Source organism: Grampus griseus, assembly GCF_964374135.1.
Source record: "Grampus griseus genome assembly, chromosome: 20".
Lineage (NCBI taxonomy): Eukaryota > Metazoa > Chordata > Mammalia > Artiodactyla > Delphinidae > Grampus > Grampus griseus.
In genome coordinates this window covers 2,421,746-2,442,457 of record NC_139014.1, presented here as the reverse complement: position 1 = coordinate 2,442,457, position 20,712 = coordinate 2,421,746, and the positions used below count along the sequence as shown (strand labels likewise).

At 43.4% G+C, this 20,712-nt stretch overlaps 1 protein-coding gene across 12 annotated transcripts in view; it reads right to left on the bottom strand.

Annotated features, from left to right (window-relative positions):
• Positions 1-20,712, bottom strand: part of MAP2K6 (mitogen-activated protein kinase kinase 6) — a 132,564-nt gene that overhangs the window by 14,266 nt on the left and 97,586 nt on the right. For all 12 annotated transcript variants that reach the window (XR_014298302.1, XR_014298303.1, XM_082678590.1 and 9 more), the window contains exons 3-11: positions 18,372-18,420; positions 17,680-17,793; positions 16,207-16,326; positions 15,282-15,398; positions 14,557-14,608; positions 11,698-11,825; positions 10,473-10,550; positions 8,897-9,036; positions 1,435-1,480 (exon numbers count right to left, since the gene is read on the bottom strand). Coding sequence is in view for 10 of the 12 variants with exons in the window: in XM_082678590.1 (XP_082534716.1) it covers positions 1,435-1,480; positions 8,897-9,036; positions 10,473-10,550; positions 11,698-11,825; positions 14,557-14,608; positions 15,282-15,398; positions 16,207-16,326; positions 17,680-17,793; positions 18,372-18,420 (844 nt within the window). In the remaining 2 variants the exon portion in view is untranslated. The remainder of the gene's footprint in view (positions 1-1,434; positions 1,481-8,896; positions 9,037-10,472; positions 10,551-11,697; positions 11,826-14,556; positions 14,609-15,281; positions 15,399-16,206; positions 16,327-17,679; positions 17,794-18,371; positions 18,421-20,712) is intronic.

Genomic DNA, 20,712 nt, shown 5'->3' with positions numbered 1-20,712 from the left:
ACATCAAACTAAAACGCTTCTGCACGGCAAAGAAACAACAGAATGAAAAGGCAGTCTGTGGAACGGGAGAAAATATTTGCAAACCATATCTCTGATAAGGGGTTATTATCCAAAATATATAAGGGACTCAAAAAAAAAAGGGGGGGACTTCCCTGGTGGTCCAGTGGTTAAGACTCCCCACTTCCACTGCAGGGGGTGCGGGTTCCATCCCTGGTCAGAGAACTAAGATCCTGGTATGCATGCTGCATGGTGCAGCCAAAAAAAAAAAAAAAAAAAAATCATATAACTCAATAGCAGAAAACCCAAAATATCCAAGTTAAAAACAGACAGAGGACCTGACTAGACATTCTTCCAAAGAAGACACACAAGTAGGTAACAAGCTATACTTCTCCAGGCTGGAGCCACTTCACCACCCCGTTTGTTAAGAGATATCAGGAACCTGTACTTCTGTCACCTGCCCGGAGTTGGTCCTGAAGACTGAGCGCTGCTTGTGGGTGGGATGGGATGGGAGCAAGCATTTAACACCTGCTGAATAACTACACTCCAGTTAGAAATGGTGCCAAGGTTTGCTCTTATGTCTTTTGCAGTTGTGCACAAACAGAATTCTTCCTTTCCTTGCTAAAATTAAAACCTTAATAATTGAAGCACATCGAGGGAGGGATTAACACAAATCAGTAAATAGTCTGAATTTTATATTTCAAAAAAAAAATGTCTCTCCCGCATTCAACATACTCATAGATAAGAATTGCCAAGTATAGGTCCCTACTATGTCTATTTAAGAATCATCTGTAACTAGCTTAGAATTGCAGTCTCCATGATTTAAAAGAAACTATTTAAAAACAACAACCCTGAGGTCTTATCTTCACCTTTTTTACGGATAGCGCAAATAATAAACTGTGAATGCTGAGGTAGGATAATTCAAATTAATAAGGCTTTGTCTTTCTTTTTTCCACTAAAGTGAAACCAGGAGAAAACAAAGTGATTCTTTCCTCCCTAAACTCCCACCAAAAAGAGCTTCATCCAACGAATCCTAAATGCTTTATCAAAAATTGATCAATCATGTAGCACTTAAGTTTCTCTCATTATTGAAATCCTTTAAATTATGGTTTCCTTCTATTTGTGTTCCTTGGTGACTCCTAATGTCTTTAAAATTTGAAAATATAAATTTCACAGACATAATTTGGTCTATACGATGATAGGTTTTATTATCATGAAAAAATTGCTAAGACTGGTGACACAGCCCGGTTATACTAAGGATGAGTATAGGGCACATGAAAGCTTCAGCTCTTTTTTCTTAGTTTAACCTCAGTTACCAATGTCTCAGTGAATCAGCACTTCCAATACAGCTGTTTGATTATAATTTAGGTGTCAGTCAGTCATTTTCCCTGTACTCGCTATTAGTCTGGACACATTTACACCACTAACAATACTCACCATAAGCTCTGGATATGTTGGCCTCTCTTTGGAATTCTTCTTCAAGCTTAAAGAAAAAAAGAAGATCACATTAAAATCTAGAAACCATCTGTATTTTCACTAGACTAGGATTTCAGAACCTGTAGAAGACTAAACAGAACCACCTTTAAAAATGTACTGAAAACATAAATCTCCCATCTTGGCTTTCCTCTTTAGTTAGTCTTACCAGTTATGTTTTAAATCACTCTGGGTGTACCTTAATGGGAAGAATAAGAGAGAGAGAGAGAGAGAGAGAGAGAGAGAGTGTGTGTGTGTGTGTGTGTTATGACACTTTACCAATGACAGAAAAACCAACTTTTATTATATATCAAAATACATGTCTCCTTTCCTTCAAAACAGCGTTTAATCCACCCCCACTTGCAAAGAAATTGGCAGGTATTTCTTATATAACATGCATTATCTCCTCGCTGTCTTCAGTCCCTCGTTCTCTTTGCCTCTGGCCCCTTGCATGTATAGTTTGCTTTTATCTACTCCTTGCTGAACCTGCTTGAGAGAGAAGCAATGCACACACGTCTGAGGTGACGCTGCTGGTTTACGACCTCGGCTGAGGAAAGAGCACACGCAGCCAAGGACTCAGCAGTTATTCTTCTTAGAAATACCAGTGCTTGGTGGTCATACGCTACTGTCACGTGGCTCCCACTCATTCAGCTGTCTGTACACACAGACATCTTGATCACATTTGATACTGGAGGCAATAGTCATAAAACTGCAGTATGAAGAGACCAACCCCTCACCCCTGTTCTTGACCCACCCGCAGCCTTAAAATGGAAAAAAAAAGAAAAGAAGCAGTTTATTTGGAGTTGGAATCCCAGGTTACAGAATGGAGAAAAGAATGATTTTGAAAAGTATGATTTGCAAGGCATCCTACAGACTCCTGTGCCCTGGGCCATAAAATCATACATGGATGGAAAGGAGGTTTGCCTGGCGTTGAAGGAACCAAAAAGTGACTGATTATTGGGTGGCTGGGGTTCGTGCTAATGGATCATTGTGAGAAAATGAGACCTAGTATGTGTGACATGAGCTCTGTTCCACCCACAGAGGCTAACAGTTGAGGAGAGGGCCAGATACAGAACCAGAAAGTGAAACAGCTGAGATGCTTGGAAAAACTATGGTTTAAAACAACACAAAATGAAAAAAAGAAAAAAAAAAAAGGAAGCCTTTGAACCAGAACAACTTAAAGCAGCCTACCCGTCGACTCCAGGCAATGCTGTGGGTAGAAGCCAGGGAACCTGAGACAGGGTACAGGTAGATGTGAGGACAGAAGTTTCAACCTGGAACTGAGGGCAGATCTAGGACCCTAGTGACCTCACAGCCCAGACAACCTAAGAGAGAAAGTTTCATCTCAACTGAGGATAAAAATAAGATCGAATTAGAAAGAGGACTTATTGACTGTCACAGCTGGGTTGACGTGGGAAGATGTGCCTGAGTGAAATGAATGAGACATTGTAGCTCCCACTGATGACGCCATGTGCACCTATGTCCTGAGATTCTAAAAGGCTCTGTTGGTGGTTCTCAACTGCAGGTGGTCTTGCCCTCCAGGGGACGCTCGGCCATGTCTGGAGGCACTTCTGGTTGATGCAGCTGGTCGGGGGGGGGGGGGCGGTTATTGGTACTAATAGGAAGAGGCCAAGGATGCTGCTAAGGACACCCAACGATAAAGAATGATCCAGTCCAAAATGTCACTAGTGCCGAGGTCGGGAAACCCTGGGCTATGTGTCCTAGGGCATTCCTCCTCGCTGCCCCCTCTAGCTCCTTCTCTGAAATGAAGTTGGCTTACAGTCATCTCCAGCTGGTTCATCTCTCTTTTGGGCATATCCTCATGTCTACCTCCCCTCCCTGCCTTCCACCCCAGGAAACAAAAGTCTTTCTAAGTTCAAGAGCCAGTTCATCTAGAAAGAAACACGGAAGAGATGTGATCCCAGGTGCGCGGCTGACTTGCACAGAGACCCTAGGAAAAAAAGCAAACAGACTAATGTACAAAAGCCCTGAATTTCGGCTATTGTTCAACTCGAATCAAGAAGCAGAAAGTCTTCTCTATAATCTGAACAATTTATCCTCCTAAAATCAGTAAGGAGAAGCACACATGCAAGGTTAAATCCACACTCAGTAGTCAAGTGGTTGACTTCAAGTGTCCTATTTAGATGCACCATCAATCAAGCATCAAACCCTAAATCTACACAGACTCTGAAAAAGTCTCCTTGAAGACCACACCCCAGCTTTCCATTCCCACCTCTCACTGGTCAACCCTGAACCAAGGAAATGACAGAAAGAGAAGCTTGCCTCCCAAGTGATTCAAACGAACAATGCCCTCTTTTACCAACCTGAGTTCTTTGTGATATAGCTGATTTTTGACCTTCTATTTAGTACATAATGAAATGATACTCTCTCTTCTCATCACGTAGAAGAAATTAAATACTTATTTTTTTAAGGAGAGGTCATTTTAAGTCAGGACGTCTTATCTTTTCACTTGTGGAAGTTTATGAAAATTTCTCCAGATTTTTTTGTATAAAGGAAATGTAGGGAAAATACCCCAAGTTGACCGTCATAAAGCGCTAAGAATTCCTAAAACCTCAGAGATCGCTGTCAATAGACTATTTCTTGACCTACGGCCTCTGATGAGAAATCTCAGAATGTACCACAAGCACTACTGCAGAGTACTGTTGGAAAGTATTCACACAGCAAACCAAGGCTGTTTACTGAATTAATATAACTGATATAACCCATTCTCTCCATCTTTTAAATCAAGAACACTTCAAAACATGGGCTAAGAATAGCAAAATACTCAGGATAAGGTTATAGGAAAAAAAGCAGATTTTCCATGTTTAATAGGAAGTGCTTGAAATTCAGTACAAAATAACAACTGTGGAGTTCAAAGCTACACCAATTTCTTTTTGGATTTGAGTCAGACTTTTGATTTTCAAGTGGCTTGTCATTTTCAAGCGTGCAATTAGCTAACTGCCCTAATTGCTCTTCCAAATGCCACAACACACACTCCTGACCGTAGCTGACACTAGAAAACAGCTTTATGCCGCCTTGAGCATTGCTAGCTTGGAGTTTGTGCTGACCAGAGGATTTCTGCCTATTTGAATTCCCTGACTGTTTCCAAGAAGGGCTCTTTTGTGCGTCCACAGAATAAACACGCAATGCGCCTCCCGAGCCCTACATTGGTCGTAAGCTAAATAAATATCCAGTGCCTCTTTTTACTGTCCTTCCTGAACAAGTCAGGAGCTATATCTGTTTGTGTCTCTTTTGTACTAGTTCACACAGTATCGACATCTGGGTGGGCCTCTAACCATCTCCGATGGACATCGGGCTGGTGGACTGGGCGCTGAGCTCTTAAATAGGCCTAAAGGCACAGCAAGAAGGAAGTCAAGCTGTTTGGGCCCTTCGCAGAGCTGGTCCCCAATGACCTTCCCTCAGTCCCCACGCCTATAACCTATCGAAAGAAGTTATGGTGAAAAACTCTAAGCCTGCCAAGATTCCATTTTCTGGAGAAAGTCAGTTGTGAAACCTTCTGTAGGACTAGAATGTAAGGCTTTTGTATTCGATTTCTCTACCGTGAATCCCCAAACAAGGCCTAGATGGTGAGCCTCCCTGGCTCCAGGAACTCTTCAGAAGCCCTAAGATAAGAAAGCCAAGTGTAGGGAAAAAAGAGGAAGAAAATGTCATTCGCTGGTCCTGTTTCAAAATCGGTACAGAAAGGAGGGGTTTGTAAGGTATCGTTGCTGTTGTTGTTTTCTTCAAGTTCATAAGGAATAAACGCCTTAACTTTCTTTTCTTTTCTCTCCTCCCCGCACCCCTTACCCCAACTCAGAGGATAACGTTTCTCTGATGCTGCTACAAAAGAAAGATACCAGCCGGATCTCTGGGCTCTATCATATCATAACTTTGGATATGACAGTGATAGCCAGTAAGTGCCTCTACTCCACCCCTCAAACTGCACTTTACTGTCAACTGACCAGCAGTGACCAGAGGAGAGTGACTACCAAGTCGATGCCCTGGGTGAAGGTGCGCGGCTGCGATGTCATCAGATGCTTACGGTGGACGCTTCCCACGGAAGGTCACAGATACCCTGACAGGTCACCTAAGCCGTGAGTAATGCACCCTTCTTCTTCTTCTACATTTAACCCAAAGACAGACGTAGGAAATAAAAGCACAGATGCATCTTTCCCAAAATTTGAGATTAAGTTTTTCACTGTCCAAATCTGTAGTCCTTCTTCCCCACTCTCCACAAAGAGTTGGGCTCCTTGAGAAGTCCTGAAGGATCATAGCCTGACTATATCATAAAAATACACACAGAGGCCACTCAAAAAGGGGTCCTTTCATGAAGACGTGCCTCAAAAGTACACAGGAAAATGGAGGAGCCGAGTATAAAAGGGAGATAACACTCATAGGCTACATCTTTCTTTCATCAAGAAATAAAAGAGGTGTTTTATAGGTAATGATCATTTTTCCATTCTTTCCACCCAGCCCCAAATCAAACTTAAAACTGTCAGTAATAAAACAAGTGAATACCTAGACTGCTGTTGTGGGCAGGTGTGTATCTGTATGCTAATACATGTGAAAAGTAAAATTGCCTCCATAAAGATCTAAGCCATTCATAAAATCCCCCCAAAAATCAATACACTTTTTTGAAGTATTAGACAACTTTCCCAGCTCAGTTGACTTCAAAACAATGTTCACACTAAGGGGGTATCAAAGAAAATATATCGGTGGTTTACGGTAGGCAAAGAACGATGCCCCTGGCGTCTGAAACAGGAGAGCCTGGGGCTCTCAACAAATCCGACTGAGGATAAGTAGGAATGCTCATCAAATTCAGAATTAATGCTCCCCTTCAACTTCTCGATTCTCATACCAACAAAAATGACTATTTTACACAATTGATCTTAGGTATCAGATTCTACGGGAGCTACCACACTCAGAAGTCTGAGGAAGAATTTATTCTTTGACAACTTCAAAGTTAAAGCGATTTGAGTTTTGTTTCAATGATTATTATTATTATTTTAAGTAAGCCCATAAACAAGCTAGACTGGCTGACTTGAGTGCAAATGAAATGACAAAGAATCAACAGTATTAACGGAATTAACAATTCCGAGAAAGCTGGAAAATGTCTATGGCTCAAAATTTTTAAATTAATGAACCATAGTAGTTGGGACTAAAAATGAGAGAAAACGAGAGGGAAACAGAGACCTCAGAGGGGTGGCCATGAGGACACTCTTATGCTGTGCGGCGGGGAGGGCCGGCCAGGGCGGCTGCTACATGAACAGCAGTAGCACAGGTGTCTGCACCTTCCACAAGCGTGTGCGTGCGCTGAAGTTAGAAAACATGTATTTTTTCCAAAGCCTTCATTTTAAAAATATCTGTAAAAAGCTTTAACACTCTGACTCTTTAGGGGAAGTTCTAAGTAGGAGAAGAAAACTGGTAAAAGAAAAAGTCATCCAACGATTTTTCAATAAATTGCAGATGAAAAGGAGCTTTCTGAATAGGAAGCAGTTAATAACAGGTCCCTAGAGCATAGATGTGACTCATGGGTTCTCACCGCAGCCCTAGAGTAGAAGGATTTGAGAACATTTGTACAGGACTGATATTCTGGACGCTCCCCAGGCCAATTAGATCAAAGTCTCTGAGGCCGAGGCCTAGGTGACGGCACATCTTAGAAACGAGCAGCCAGAGTTGAGAACTGTCGGATTAAACCGCTGGTTCACAACAGGCAGCGTGGCTTTCTCAGACCTTTCACACCAGCCTTGCTCTTAGCAAGGCTTCCTGAAGTTCCCAGAGTCTTGGGAAAGGGGGCCAGGTGGGAGAAAGCTTACATAGTGCAGAGCTTGAAAAGGCTTCCTTACAGAAGCTCCTTCTCCACTATCACCCTTCTGGAGAACTGTCGGTGTGAACTGTCAAAGATGCCTCAGTCCATTTCCTAGGTGACCTTTAAACATTTGAGGGTAAGGAAAACAAAAATCAAAACCAAAAACCAAGTTCTCAAAACCAGAAGGCAAAAGCCGGAAGCCATCTCAGCCTGACAGGTGTACCACCACTCCCTGCATACTCAGGCAAGGAGAGCAGAGAGGAGGATGCACCCCCAGAGCGCAGAGGATGCACGTATTAGGAGGACCCAGCAGCACACTGTCCTACAGCCCTCTCTGGCCATTCAGCCAAAACTGCACCAGAAAAAAACTGTGGCAGCTCAGCCTCATATATCCTTCGGGAAAAGTCCCCGGGGTGACATGGGCTTAGAGCCGCTGAAAAGTCTAAGGGCCTTAGTTTCATAAGCAATAGGCAGCTGCTTGGTCTTAATCATGTTTCCTAATAAAAGCCATATTCAGAAGGCTTCTTCCAAAGGGCGTGGAGGCCAAGGAACGATAACCTTGAGGAAGCCAGACTCTCAGCAGCCTTCAGAACACCAGCCCCTCCCTTAGCAGCCAGCAGCCCGACTGCCCTTCTCCAAGGATCGCAGCTGGGCTTCTCGCCACCTCTGAGTCCCTTCCCCCAAGTCTCATCTGCTCCGGAGGCGCCCGGATAAACCACCTCATCTCCAACGCAGCCTCCTCTTTCCAGCATCACTTGCGATGGTCATTAGTGTCAAAGCACGCCAAGCATCATGTTCCCTACGCAGACAGAAATCACTGGATTTTCTGGAGAAAACAATCCCCTCTCCAAGTTTCCTCAATTCCACTTTCAATTTCCATGAAAACAAAGTTTACAGCATTAGCACGGTTCCTTCCAACTTTTTTTATTTTCCCTTCTCAGACCCCCCCCCCCGCCCAGTACTGTCCACTGTACACTTATGGGCAAGCACGTCCGTAAGTTAGCAAGTGTTCTGTAAGAGTCAGCCTACAGACACTAGAACTGCTTTGTAAGACTTCTAGGTACCTAAGGAAGGCTCTGAGAGTAGCCTCTGTCTTCTTATCCAGGGTGGTTCTTTGTGTCATACCTACTTTTCATCCCTAGCCCTCCGGTGGGTCGCCCACCTTTCTCTTATGCTCCGGTCAACATCACAGGGCTTAAAATTCCCATAAAAGAGTTTCTCCCTTTTGCGATATGATGCACGGAGTCCCTTCTGCCTGGAATACCTCTTCCTCCCCTATTTCTCTTTCGCTTGGACGTACCTCACAGGGTCCCAGCCCAGCATTTATTTCCTCCAGAAACTCAACCCAGCGCTGTTCCTCTGCGTCCCCCAAATACCCTGTGCATGTCTCCATGTCTGGACTTGCAGTGTGGACTAGAATGACTGACTGTGGACACGCCCTCCTTGGCTCTGAGCTCAGCGGGGGAGGGGCAGAGCCATCTTTGTTGCTCAGCAGCAAGGACAGGCCCGTCAGTGCTTTGGGGATGGATGCATGCATCGTGGATTAAAACGATGGGGGAAAGTCATGAGAACTCTCTTGTTTCTTCACGCTGGCCTCTGAGAGACAGGCTGTCTTACCACTGTGAGGTAAAGTCAGCAAACTCTTCGGAGAACTTGTCTGCGGGGAGTTGTGGCGACGGCTCCTCCACCACCTGTTTGAGCTGCTGAAAAGGAGTTCCCCACGAATCATAGGGAAACCGAAGGATGGCCAGCTCGATCTAGAGGGGAGAGGGACACAAGGAGACAGGATCTTACACGGGGTGCTTAGGTAAAGAGGGGGTCCACTAGGGAATCCACTTGGCTCCAGGAGAGCCAGAGGGACGCATGATGGTGACCATCAGGTAAACTGGCGGGAGGGGGAAAACTAATGCTGTGTTCTCTAGCAGTTTTCCTCCAAGTCCTAGTGCTAGGGGTTTGCAGATTGCGTTGTACCGGAGACAGCCACTTAAACCTACTTAAAACTGGGTCCTCCCTGAAACCCGGTGCGGCACATCATAAAATTGTAAGCCAGCAGTATGAGACTTCAGGATGCAAAGCGACCAGGTTTTCAAATGCTGAGTCTAAAAAGTGATTCTCACCCTAAGACTCTTACAGAGCTGTACATCTGCTGCCATCTGCTGGGAGCATGCTAGAATTAAAAACAAACAAACAAACTAGGACCAAATGACTGATCTTTTTTTGGACTTGAGTAAAGGCCACTTTGCTTTGACAAGATCACGTGCTTTCTGGGCAGGGATGTGAAATAACTCACAGGATTTAATCAGCTGCTGTGTCTGGGAAGGAAACAGGACCACCATGGATCATTCCAGACCTCGGTGATACACTGAAAATTTATAATCAGCAAAGTTACAAATCAGGCACTCATTGCGTACCTTTAGGCCTGTGCCTGAGAAAATTATCCTATGCGCTCCTATGAGTTTGGGCTATACCTGTACTCAGCAGCCAAGACTTCTGTCGTAACCATGTTCTGGGAAGCTGAGCCCATGTCCTGCATAACAAAGCTCTATCAGGGTCTGGGCGGGGGATGGATTTGGAGTTTGGGATTGACATGTACACACTGCTATATTTAAAACATAACCGACAAGGACCTGCTGTACAGCACAGGGAACTCTGCTCAATATTCTCTAATAACCTAAATGGGAAAAGAATTTGAATAAGAATAGATACATGTGTAACTGAACCACCTTGCTGTACACATGAAACTAACACAACATTGTTAATCAACTATGCTCCAATATAAAATAAAAATTGAAAAAGAAATAAAAAGCTCCACCAGGGTCCACACACATTAGCGCTCTTTGAGTAGCTTAAGCTTCTGCATGCCTTGATTAGAATAATTTAATTTTAAACCATAAAGAAAACTATCAGGAACGGTAGTCAGACCCTCTTATTTTACAGATGAGGACAGTGAGACAGTCTGTGATTCCATCAGTGAATCGGGGGCACGCAGCTACTTGGAGGCGGAATCAAGGGACGTGTGTTTTGTCCAATCCCAGCTCCGTATTTCTGCTACACCACACTGCAAACAGTGTTGCTCCAAATCTCCTGCTCTCTCAGACCGGCGTCTCGGGCACCTGCCTCTTGTCCTCCAGGTTCACCCCATTCCAACTTCATGCCCCGAACACCCTGGTCCACGATGATTATCATACACTACCATGGTGATGCCCAGACTCCAAATGTCGGACTTCACGCTGTATCCCTTCTGGTTGAGCTCTGGGTTTATTCTCTCGGGCTGGAAAGGAGACAGAAAAAGACAGCTGAGAGGACATTCCTGGCTCCATAAAGGCTCAGGGCTGAGAGTGTCACCAGCTGCCCAGTGAGTTGCTGTGAGCTGTTAACATACCTCCCAGGCCAAGAGGCTCACTAACTACAATAAATAACAACGTCTCCATGGGATTTTCCTCATTCTCCACACGTCTTTTCTTGGAGACAGTAATGGATCAAAGTCCCCTCTCAATTCAAAAGCAGTTTCAATTCTGCCTTATGAAGAACATGGTATACATTACAAAATTACTTTGTCAGCCTAGAAGTTGCCTTGTTTAAAAGACCAACGGTCCAGAACTCAGTAAAAAGAGTCAACAAGAGTCGCTGGGCTACTGTCTGGTGTTAATAGACCTCAACAACTTTTAGCTAAACATGGACAGAAAGCTTTTCAATTCTAAGAGCAGGTTCATTTCCAAGTAGAATATTTAAGGTAGAAGTCCCTTAAGTTAAAGGGAGTCTCTGCTAACGACAATGAACCTTCATAGCTATGAGGTTCCTTCAGGACTCACTTAACTGACTTGTTTGGGGAATTTAAATTCTTACTTCTGTTCTGTTCTCAACAAACAAGGCAGCATTCCCTTGTAACACAGTGTGGAAAATTGTGTGGGCTCTGTGTATTACCCACCTGCTTTTTCCAAGAATATACCTCTTTGCCTGATATTTTTAAAGAGTGATTTGTAGAAACATAGGCAACGTAATTCATTGCATAGTTTTAAATTTTATTTTATTTTTCCAGTTTTATTGAGATATAGTTGACATATAACACTGTGTAAGGTTTTTTGTTTTGTTGTGTTTTTTTGGCCACACCGAACAGCATGTGGGATCTTAGTTCCCCAACCAGGGATCAAACCCACACCCCATGCATTGGAAGTGTGGAGTCTTAACCACTGGACTGCCGGGGAGGTCCCCTTTACCTGATTTTTTTAAAAAAGAATACATATGAAGGAAGGGATTCAGTATTTCAGACAGGAAATATTAAGAAAAAAGAAGATGCAGAATATTTCTTGCATCTTAGGCACATCTCTGTTTTCCCTCCCTGGCCGTCCCTTTCCTATTTCCTGGCATGGTTTGAAGGCAGTTACATTCTCGATGCTACCCCCAGCTGCTGTACTTACGGCCATGTACGGTTTGCATCCTGCATCGATAGTTTTAGCGACGGAGTCAACAAGGTAGCCGCTGATTCCAAAATCGCACATCTTCACCTGGCCCAGGGTGTTGATGAGCACATTGGAAGGCTTGACATCTGAAAGCAAGAACAGTCAGGAGCCCAGGGTGGTAGTAGCATCCCTCTACCACCAGGGGCCCTGGAACCTCCCTTCCTCCTTCCCCTTCACTTTCTTCTCAAGACCCAATGCAGAAGTAACTGCCACCCCTGTGATACAACATTGTAAATCAACTCTACTCCAACATAAAATAAAAATTATTTTAAAGTAAGTAAAACATCAAAGCTGAGAAAAGGGGGAAAAAATCAACTTGATTTTCTTTTTCTTAATCATTTTTAAATGTTTTATTTCAATTTACAAAAGTAGAATTTACTAAGTTGATTTGGATTACGGAAAGCTTGGAAGAAAGAGAAAGGACATTCTTACATACGTGGCAGGTAGACCATAAAATGATTTCAGCAGTATTTAGAATGAGTAGTCACAAAAATGTTTTTCATTAGTTCATTCAGTCTAATGTCATTAATTCTTGTTCTGCTGGATCTTGGGTTAGTAGTCTGCTTTCTATTTCAGCGGTCCCCAACCCTTTTGGCACCAGGGACCGGTTTCGTGGAAGACGATTTTTCCACGGGGGGTGGGGGGGGATGGCGGTGGGCGGGGATGGTTCAGGCCGTATGCGAGCGATGGGGAGCGGTGGGGAGCCGTGGGGAGCGGTGGGGAGCGACTGGGAGCGGCAGATTAAGCTTCACTCGCTCGCCCGCCGCTCACCTCCTGCTGTGCGGCCCAGTTCCTAACGCACCGTGGACCGGTACCAGTCCAAAGCCCAGGGGTTGGGGACCCCTGTTCTATTCCACGTTGTGTCCTTGTCAGATTGGGAATCCATCAATGGAAAAAACTGTTTCCTCTATCTAATTTCTCATCTTCGTTGCCCTCATACATGCAGTAAGAACTTAAAAATTGATGATTGAATTAAACGCCTAGCCCCATGGGCCAATCATCTCTGTTATGTTAGATGAATAAGTTCTAGAGATCGGCCGTTACAACATTGCCCCTCTAATGAACAATTCTATATTGTGCCCCTTAGAATTTGTTATGAGGGTAGAGCTCATGCTAAGTGTTCTTGTGACAGTAAAATAGTGTTTTACAAGCCCGCTTCATGATGACCTGTTGCGCATCTAGTGGAATGAAAAGGCAGACTGTGACGTAACGATACACCAGATGCGAGCAAAGCCGCCAGTTTTGACGGATGCTTCTGCCGGAAGTGTGTCAGAGGCCACAAGGTGTTAACTCATCATAAACCCAGATATTCCAGACCAGGAGGCAGGTCACAGAGTATACATGTGGATAAAGAAGTTTCATTCTACAGTTCTTAAATGAATCCTTCAGTCTCGAGAGAGATAACGCACTCCCCAAATAGATGAACCATTGTTATGTCTCGATAATGGAATTAGAAATTACAGTTAACTTTTTCCCTAGTGACACTTTTCCCAAAGGGCATGTACTCAAAAGAAGAAAGTTATTCTAAAAACTTTAAAGGCTATCCTTTATAATTTTTCCCTTAAACAACAGATATACAAATTTCATTTTATTATTTTTTATACTTTATAAACATTCTCTACTATGAGTGAAACATTTTATAATTTTGGAATAAGCCTTTAAAATTCAGTTTCCCATTTGTGGATAATCCACATTCTTCTTCCTATCTGAATTCCTTCCCACTTTCTTCTTTTCCTCTTCCTCCCTATTTTCCCCATTTTTAATCATAACAATGAATAATAATAATAACAGTCATAATAGGAATACTGTTTGAAGCATCTTACATTACTTTCAGGCTCAGAGAGTGTAAGAATTATCAAATCACAATACCCTATTAGCGATCAATACTTTCCATAAATTTTTTCAGAGACCTGATTAAACATATCTCTTCCAAGAAGCTTTCCTTGACTATGGTCACCCAGTACTCATCATCTTCTTGTTTTGTATTCTACCTCTACTAGTTCCATATGTGGTACATTCATATTTTTAATGTGGTTTTTTCCCCAGGTGTTTGTTATAGATTTGTCTTATTTCCCTATCAAGAATCCCTATGTAGAATTTGAATAAGAATATATTTTTTTCTCAGATACCTGTCAGGGCATCTATTATAGTGCTGTATAAACATAGTGCTGTGTAAACATAGTGCTGTGTAAACATAGTGCTGTGTAGATGTTGGACAGTGATTGCAAAAGGTATACGGATGGAGGCATGGAAGAAAGATGGAAGAAAGAATGGGTGGATGGATGGATGGATGGATGAAAAGATAACAGGAAGGGACAAAAGGAAGGAGGGAGAAGAGGAAGAGCCATATCTTCCAATTTTTTCATCTTATCCTGACTCCTGCTGTCTGAAAGGGCTGTGCTTTATACCACTTTCATGTGCACAAGAATCACCTGGGAATCTTGTTAAAATGCAGATTCCGATTCAGTTGGTCTTGGGACCCATGATTCTGCTTTTCTAACAATCTCTCGGGTGATGGCCAATACTAGGTGAATTTTTATCCTATTCTCTAAAGTTCTCAATGGGTAATACCACAGCTCTGCTCGGTAACAGGCATTTTATATTCAAGTTTTAATATAAAGTCCACATCTTCTGATGCCCTCAGACAAGTTAAAGAACTTGTATATGATTTTGCTATCCAGTCCCAAAGGAAAACCCCTCCATTCTCTTGCCTGACTCAATTCCATCCACTGGGGAATAAAAAAGAAAAGATAAAACTCAGGTAAAAGAAATAAAATTGATAAAAGGAACAGCCAAGGCAGCTCCATGGATACTTACCTCGATGAATGACAGAGAGCTTACTGTGCAAATGTTCTAATGCTTTTACAATCTGCAAGAGAAACACAAGGTGGGTTTATTCCCCCCCATCACTGGAAAGGAACTGAATGTTAAGCATATCCAGGTTTATCATCCCTGGCTTAAGGTCACAAGGAGAAGTATCTTCTCAGATAGTGGTGTTCCTATCCAGGAAAATACACAGGAAGTCATACAAATTGGATTCCGCACACCAGAGAGGACTATACCCCATAGCAGAGAGGATGCCTCACTCATACATTTTGATTTTCATTTGGCCTCCAGCATTTTTTCTCTCCACCCTCCTGGGCCTCAGGAACCATGAAGGGAGCGGCCCTTCATTTCATTTTCTCCTGCTTCCTCCTCTGCCTATTGATCCTAAGAAAACATTTAAAACTCTACAAATGAAAATCAAAATCAACTAGTATCAGGACAGAGACACCAGGAACGTGGTCATAACAGATGAATGTACTGCTTAGAGGCACTTTAACTGAGAGTTTACCCAACCAAGTCGTGAGTAGACTCTTTTACATAATGCCCAGAAAGAAGAGCGTTGATTGATCCATCCACAGATGCACTCATGCATTCAGCAGACACGTACGGGATGGGAGCTATGGTCCAGGTAGTGTTTCCCCACACTGGGGGTACAGGGACACATAAGGCCCGGACTTCTCACATGCTCCTTGAAGTAGGGTTCCTGATGTACTCACAGAAACTGCTATTTTCCCTAAGATGTCCTCTGGAATTGTTTGGCCTTTATCGATCACTTGTTTGTAGAATTTATCTAGGGACGTGTCCATGAGCTCCATGCAGATCCAGACATCCCCCTAGAGGCCGGTCGGTTCAGAGGTGGTTAGAGAGGATGGAAAAGGGAAAAAAGGAGGAAACAGTTAACACCTGTCAGGAAGAACGGACCGTTTCTTGCTTGAGTTTTGGAGGAAATGTACTAATCCCTTCAAGCTCTCAAAGGGATTTATAAACAGGCAAGATTACCTCCAAAGAACAAACTAGCAGACAGCCAAGCCGACTTGCAGGTGATCACCCACTCCTTAATGCAAACTAGGCTCTACACACTAATAGCCACAAGCAATAGAACTCAGAAGTCTAAGCCTTTACTGTCACTGCCCTCCAGGAGTTAAGTCCGGATACCTACTCCGTGTCTGACCTCCCAGGCTGACCGCTGGCGGTAGTTTATCAAAAGGCTGGTTTTAAGAGGGAGATGAAGCATCGTAACCCACATCATCGTGAAGTGAAAAAGAGAGGCAGAGCAAAGAGGTAAGCGTAAGCCCACATGGTACACAAGGCTACCTGAAGTATAGCAAGAGGCCAAAAGACCAGAGGATTTCAGGTTTTAAGGAATCAGTCTACAGACTCTTGATAGAGACAGTTCTGGCAAAATAGACAAACCAAAACAGAAAGGAGAAAGGGGGCCTCAGCCATTTAAAAGGGCTAAACGCATTTGAAAATATCGTGGTTTCAAGCCAACTTTGCACCAACATTTCACGAGCATGAAACTCTACAGAAGACACGTCAAACAAGAAAGAGCACTGTGACTGTGTATGGCATTTATGTGATCAAGGAAACTTCTTGTTAAGCTATCGCTCTCCTTGGAGTTTGAAGGGAAGGATCACCTACCTCACGGAAGAGTGCGCCATAAAAGGTGACCGTAAAAGGACAGTCCACGGTCCTCATGGAAATATCCAAATCCATCAGTAACCTTTTCTGCTCCTGGCTATTTACTGTGGCCCGGATCCGCTGAATGGGAATGCATGAAAAATGTATGGTTACTGCTCCGAGGATGAGTCTGGTAATAAGGCAGAGGGACCTTGAAGCGTCCCATCCTGAGAATAGTACTAAAATCCACAGCACAACTTCCAGAAACAGCCCTTCAGGTATCTACCCTGAGGATTAGCTGTTTGTAACGAATGAAAAGGAAGGAAGACTGTTACTCATTTGATTTCCCGAATAATCCCCAGTAAGGAGCAAACTGATAATATATTTTGGAGGGTGTGCAAATGTTTGGGAATGCATTTCCAAGTTATAAAAACAGTCTGATTTATTATGTGGCTTTAGTGCAAAGAGGTCAGAGTATTAATTGATTTTGGGCTGATTTGGGGTCCTATAAAAAAAAAAGCCAAAAGCCCCTCTTTGTGAACAAGTAAGAATATTTGGACTGAACAGCAACTGTAAGAGAATTGATTCAGGAAAGGAGAGAGGAGGAATCAAGCCGAAATGGAGAAACTGTTCATTCCTACCCCAGGGCTTCTGAGAGAAGAGAAACTTGTCACACCAGCAAATGTAGCCTTATAGAAACACGATTATGTCATTAAATGACAAGACGATATAGTATCATGAGGCTTTCACATTTTTTGCCTATGTAGCAAAGAGCCTGCAGAAGAAGAAACTGAAAAATCTACAAGGTAAGGGAAAGATATCTCCATTCTCCAAAAAAAGAGGCATCCCAGTCATCTGACCACCCACATTCCTAACAGTTCATCTAGAATTAATACGTTGGTCATTCTCCAAGGTCCTTCCAACATCTACTCAAGAAATTTGCAATGATTCTAAATTTCTTTTTATAGCTCAAAAGCTATGCAAATTTGCTCAAGATGATTTTACCCTCCTTTTTCCCACAAACGGAGACAATTTCCTCCCCCAGTTCGGGTTTCCTGATTTTCAGGGACAATTCTTTAAAAGCAACAGAATAAGGGTTAAAAAGACACTTGCGAGACACAAAACCCAAATGCCATATGTGAGCTCTTGTTTGGATTCTGATTTGAAAAACCAGCAGGAGAAAAAACAGCAACAACTATTAGATGACGTTGAAGAGCTATTATTGATTCTTTGACGTGTGATGATGATGCGGTGGTTGCACAAAAAATTAAAAGGAGGTGTCGGATTTATCAGTTAAAAAAACCTGGTTGATGTAACTCATGCCAAGGAAGCATATTTCACATATTTGGAGGGGAATATTGTTCCCTATGAATAAGCTTTTCTGTTTCACCCCACGGAGGATTGTTTTGCTTATATGAAGAGAGCTGGTTTGTGCTTGAGATGGACAAACACATAAATCAGGGATGGAAAACGTTTGGGGAAGGGGAACTCTACCTTCACCGCCATGATCTGCCCGCTGGGCACATGCCGCATCTTCTCCACCACCCCATACGCCCCCCGGCCCAGCTCCACTATAGGCTCCAGGTCATCCGCCTTCACCTCAAAGTTCTGCAGGAGAGAAAAGTAAGAATACAATAGGAAAAAGGGAAATAAACTGGACACAGGCTACCTTGTCCTCTCTCTAGTTTCTCCCAGCGTTCTAGGGGCTCTTTCTAGTCCAGAACTTTCTGGTCTAGAAGCTTTTCCAAGCAGCTACTGAAAGCAAGAAGTGCATGGGAGATGGGTAGACCCTACTGCACCTGCTCATCACGGGCAGTACAGACATCCAGCTCCAACTGAGCCTCCACATCGCTCGGTGAAGGCGAACTCTGCACCGGGGTTCTTTAGCCCTGCCCCTCGTTTGTTGGCTGATGGCAGCTAGATCTAGGCCTGGACTTCAACGAATCTACCCCAAAGAGCACCATCTACTCGCTTCAAATACCTTCCCTCAGGACCACAACAGCCCGATTTCAGTTCGACATTCAAAACAGCAAGAGCTCCACAGACCACTTCCGTTTACATTCAGACTTTATTGACCCACCGCCCCTGACAGCATGTTACAGAAAATACAGTTTTTTCGTTGGCCAGTTGGAAAGCATCCATGTAAAATGGTCACGATATTAACTGGCAGACATGATTTTTCTCACCTGATTTCCAATAGAAATGCAAGCTTTGGAGTCTAAATCTCGAGGTGGCCTAAGAAAGAGAAGGGGAGGAAAAAAAACATGAGACATTTAGCCAAATACGACCTTCCCAAATCAGATGCGACTGGAGAGATCTTTCCTTAGGAATAAGGTGAAAGCTCATGGGTAAAATAAAGCAGCATAAAGGGGTTGATAGTGTGGGATTTGGAATAAAATACATTTGCATTTAAATCACTTAATCTCTGAACTTCCATTTCTTTTTAAAATTTATTTTAATTTATTTATTTTTGGCTGCGTTGGGTCTTTGTTGCTCTGTGCGGGCTTTCTCTAGTTGAGGTGAGCGGGAACTACTCTCCCTCGCGGTGCACGGGCTTCTCATTACAGTGGCTCCTCTTGTTGCAGAGCGTGGGCTCTAGGCGCATGGGCTCAGTAGTTGTGGCTCGCAGGCTCTAGAGCGCGTGGGCTTCAGTAGTTGTGGCTTGCGGGCTCAGCAGTTGTGGCTCGCGGGCTCTAGAGCGCAGGCTCAGTAGTTGCGCTCGGGCTTAGTTGCTCCGCGGCATGTGGGATCTTCCTGGACCAGGGCTCGAACCCATGTCCCCTGCACTGGCAGGCAGATTCTTAACCACTGTGCCACCAGGGAAGCCCCCGTTTCTTCTTTAATACAAAGATATTAGTACACTACCTCGTGGAGTAGCAGTGGGTATTAAATGAGATATTCTAAGTAACATGCTTAGCAGAATCCTTGGCATACAGTAAATATTCAATAACTGTGAGTCATATATATATAGTTATGTGGATAATTACACTACTCTAGTAAGCCCCTGTATAAGTAATTATATTCTTATAAGGAAGTAAAAGTACCAGATCTTCTTTCATCCGAGAGCATCCATGTGCCCAGTTATCCCACCACTTTTTCCACAACTGTCTTAACAAAAAGAAACAATAATACGGTTCTTTTTTTTTTTTTTGCTGTACGCGGGCCTCTCACTGTTGTGGCCTCTCCCGTTGCGGAGCACAGGCTCCAGACGCGCAGGCTCAGCGGCCATGGCTCACAGGCCCAGCCGCTCTGCGGCATGTGGGATCTTCCCGGACCGGGGCACGAACCCGCGTCCCCTGCATCGGCAGGCGGACTCTTAACCACTGCGCCACCAGGGAAGCCCAATACGGTTCTTTTAACTCACAGAATTCATAGGTCACAGGAATTCCAAATCTATCTAACCCTGCCTTTAAGATGGAACAAAGGTCCAGACAGGTAAAGTGACTTGCCCAAGGTCACGACTAACCCAGGCCTCCTGATTTTCAGGTCAGAATCCTTTCTGTTCTACCAGGCTGGCATACCCAGTTGTGATATTTCTTCTATACATAGTGTACTCACTACCCAGGGGTCATCTCAGCAGCTGAGGTTCGCTGCTTTTATGTCTCCATTAGAGAAAACAGAGTCTTCTCATGTGTATTTATTTCCCCTGCTTCACTGCTACCTTGGCTGGTAACAGTCCATGTACGAGAAAGATATTTGGCTTTGGCTGTGCATAACATACAACAAACAAAACACACATAACAAACACAGCATAACAAACTTGTTAATATGATCAAACGAATAAAGCGATAGGAGGCTAAAGACAAAAAGAATCCCGGTGTTGCCTGAACAAAGGGCGACCAAAAAGGGTGGAAATGCAGGTGTCCCCAAGGGGACGTTCCAGGTCAGAATTATACAGAAAAATACAAGGGACGAAGAAAGGAAGAGAGAAAAAAATCCTTGGCCAATGACAATTTTCCCCATCGCTAATATATTATAATTCTACCCCTCCTGCTGAAAGTGACTAAATAAAACAATAAGTAAAATGTAGGAACATAAACACAGATACACACGTGAATCTGTTTTCATGGCAAGCCTTCCCTCACCTTAAAAATCTCTTTGAAACGTATAGAAAACCTAAAATAAAGTTTTTCTATAGTAACTTAAAACCAGGACTGAGAGGGAGGGATAAAGAGGAAAACGCGCGCGCGCACACACACACACACACACACACACACACACACGGCAGTGATGTTTTCATATATCTTGTGTTTCTGAGCAGGGGATTTTTCTTCAGAAACACTTTCCAAGGAATAAATTTCTGAAAACCTGATTTCTCACTCTTAAAACCTCCAAAGCTCTTTTTCTTTAGTTGTCACAATTTGTAGTAATTGCAATGGAACTTTGATATAAAGACAAATATTATTTGAAACATGTGACTAATCTAAACAGTAAAAAATCCTTTGCAATTGTTCGGACCCTTCCTTTTAAAAAGAATGAAGTAACAGAAAAGGTCACTAGTTATTTGGGGCTACGTCCACGTGCTTG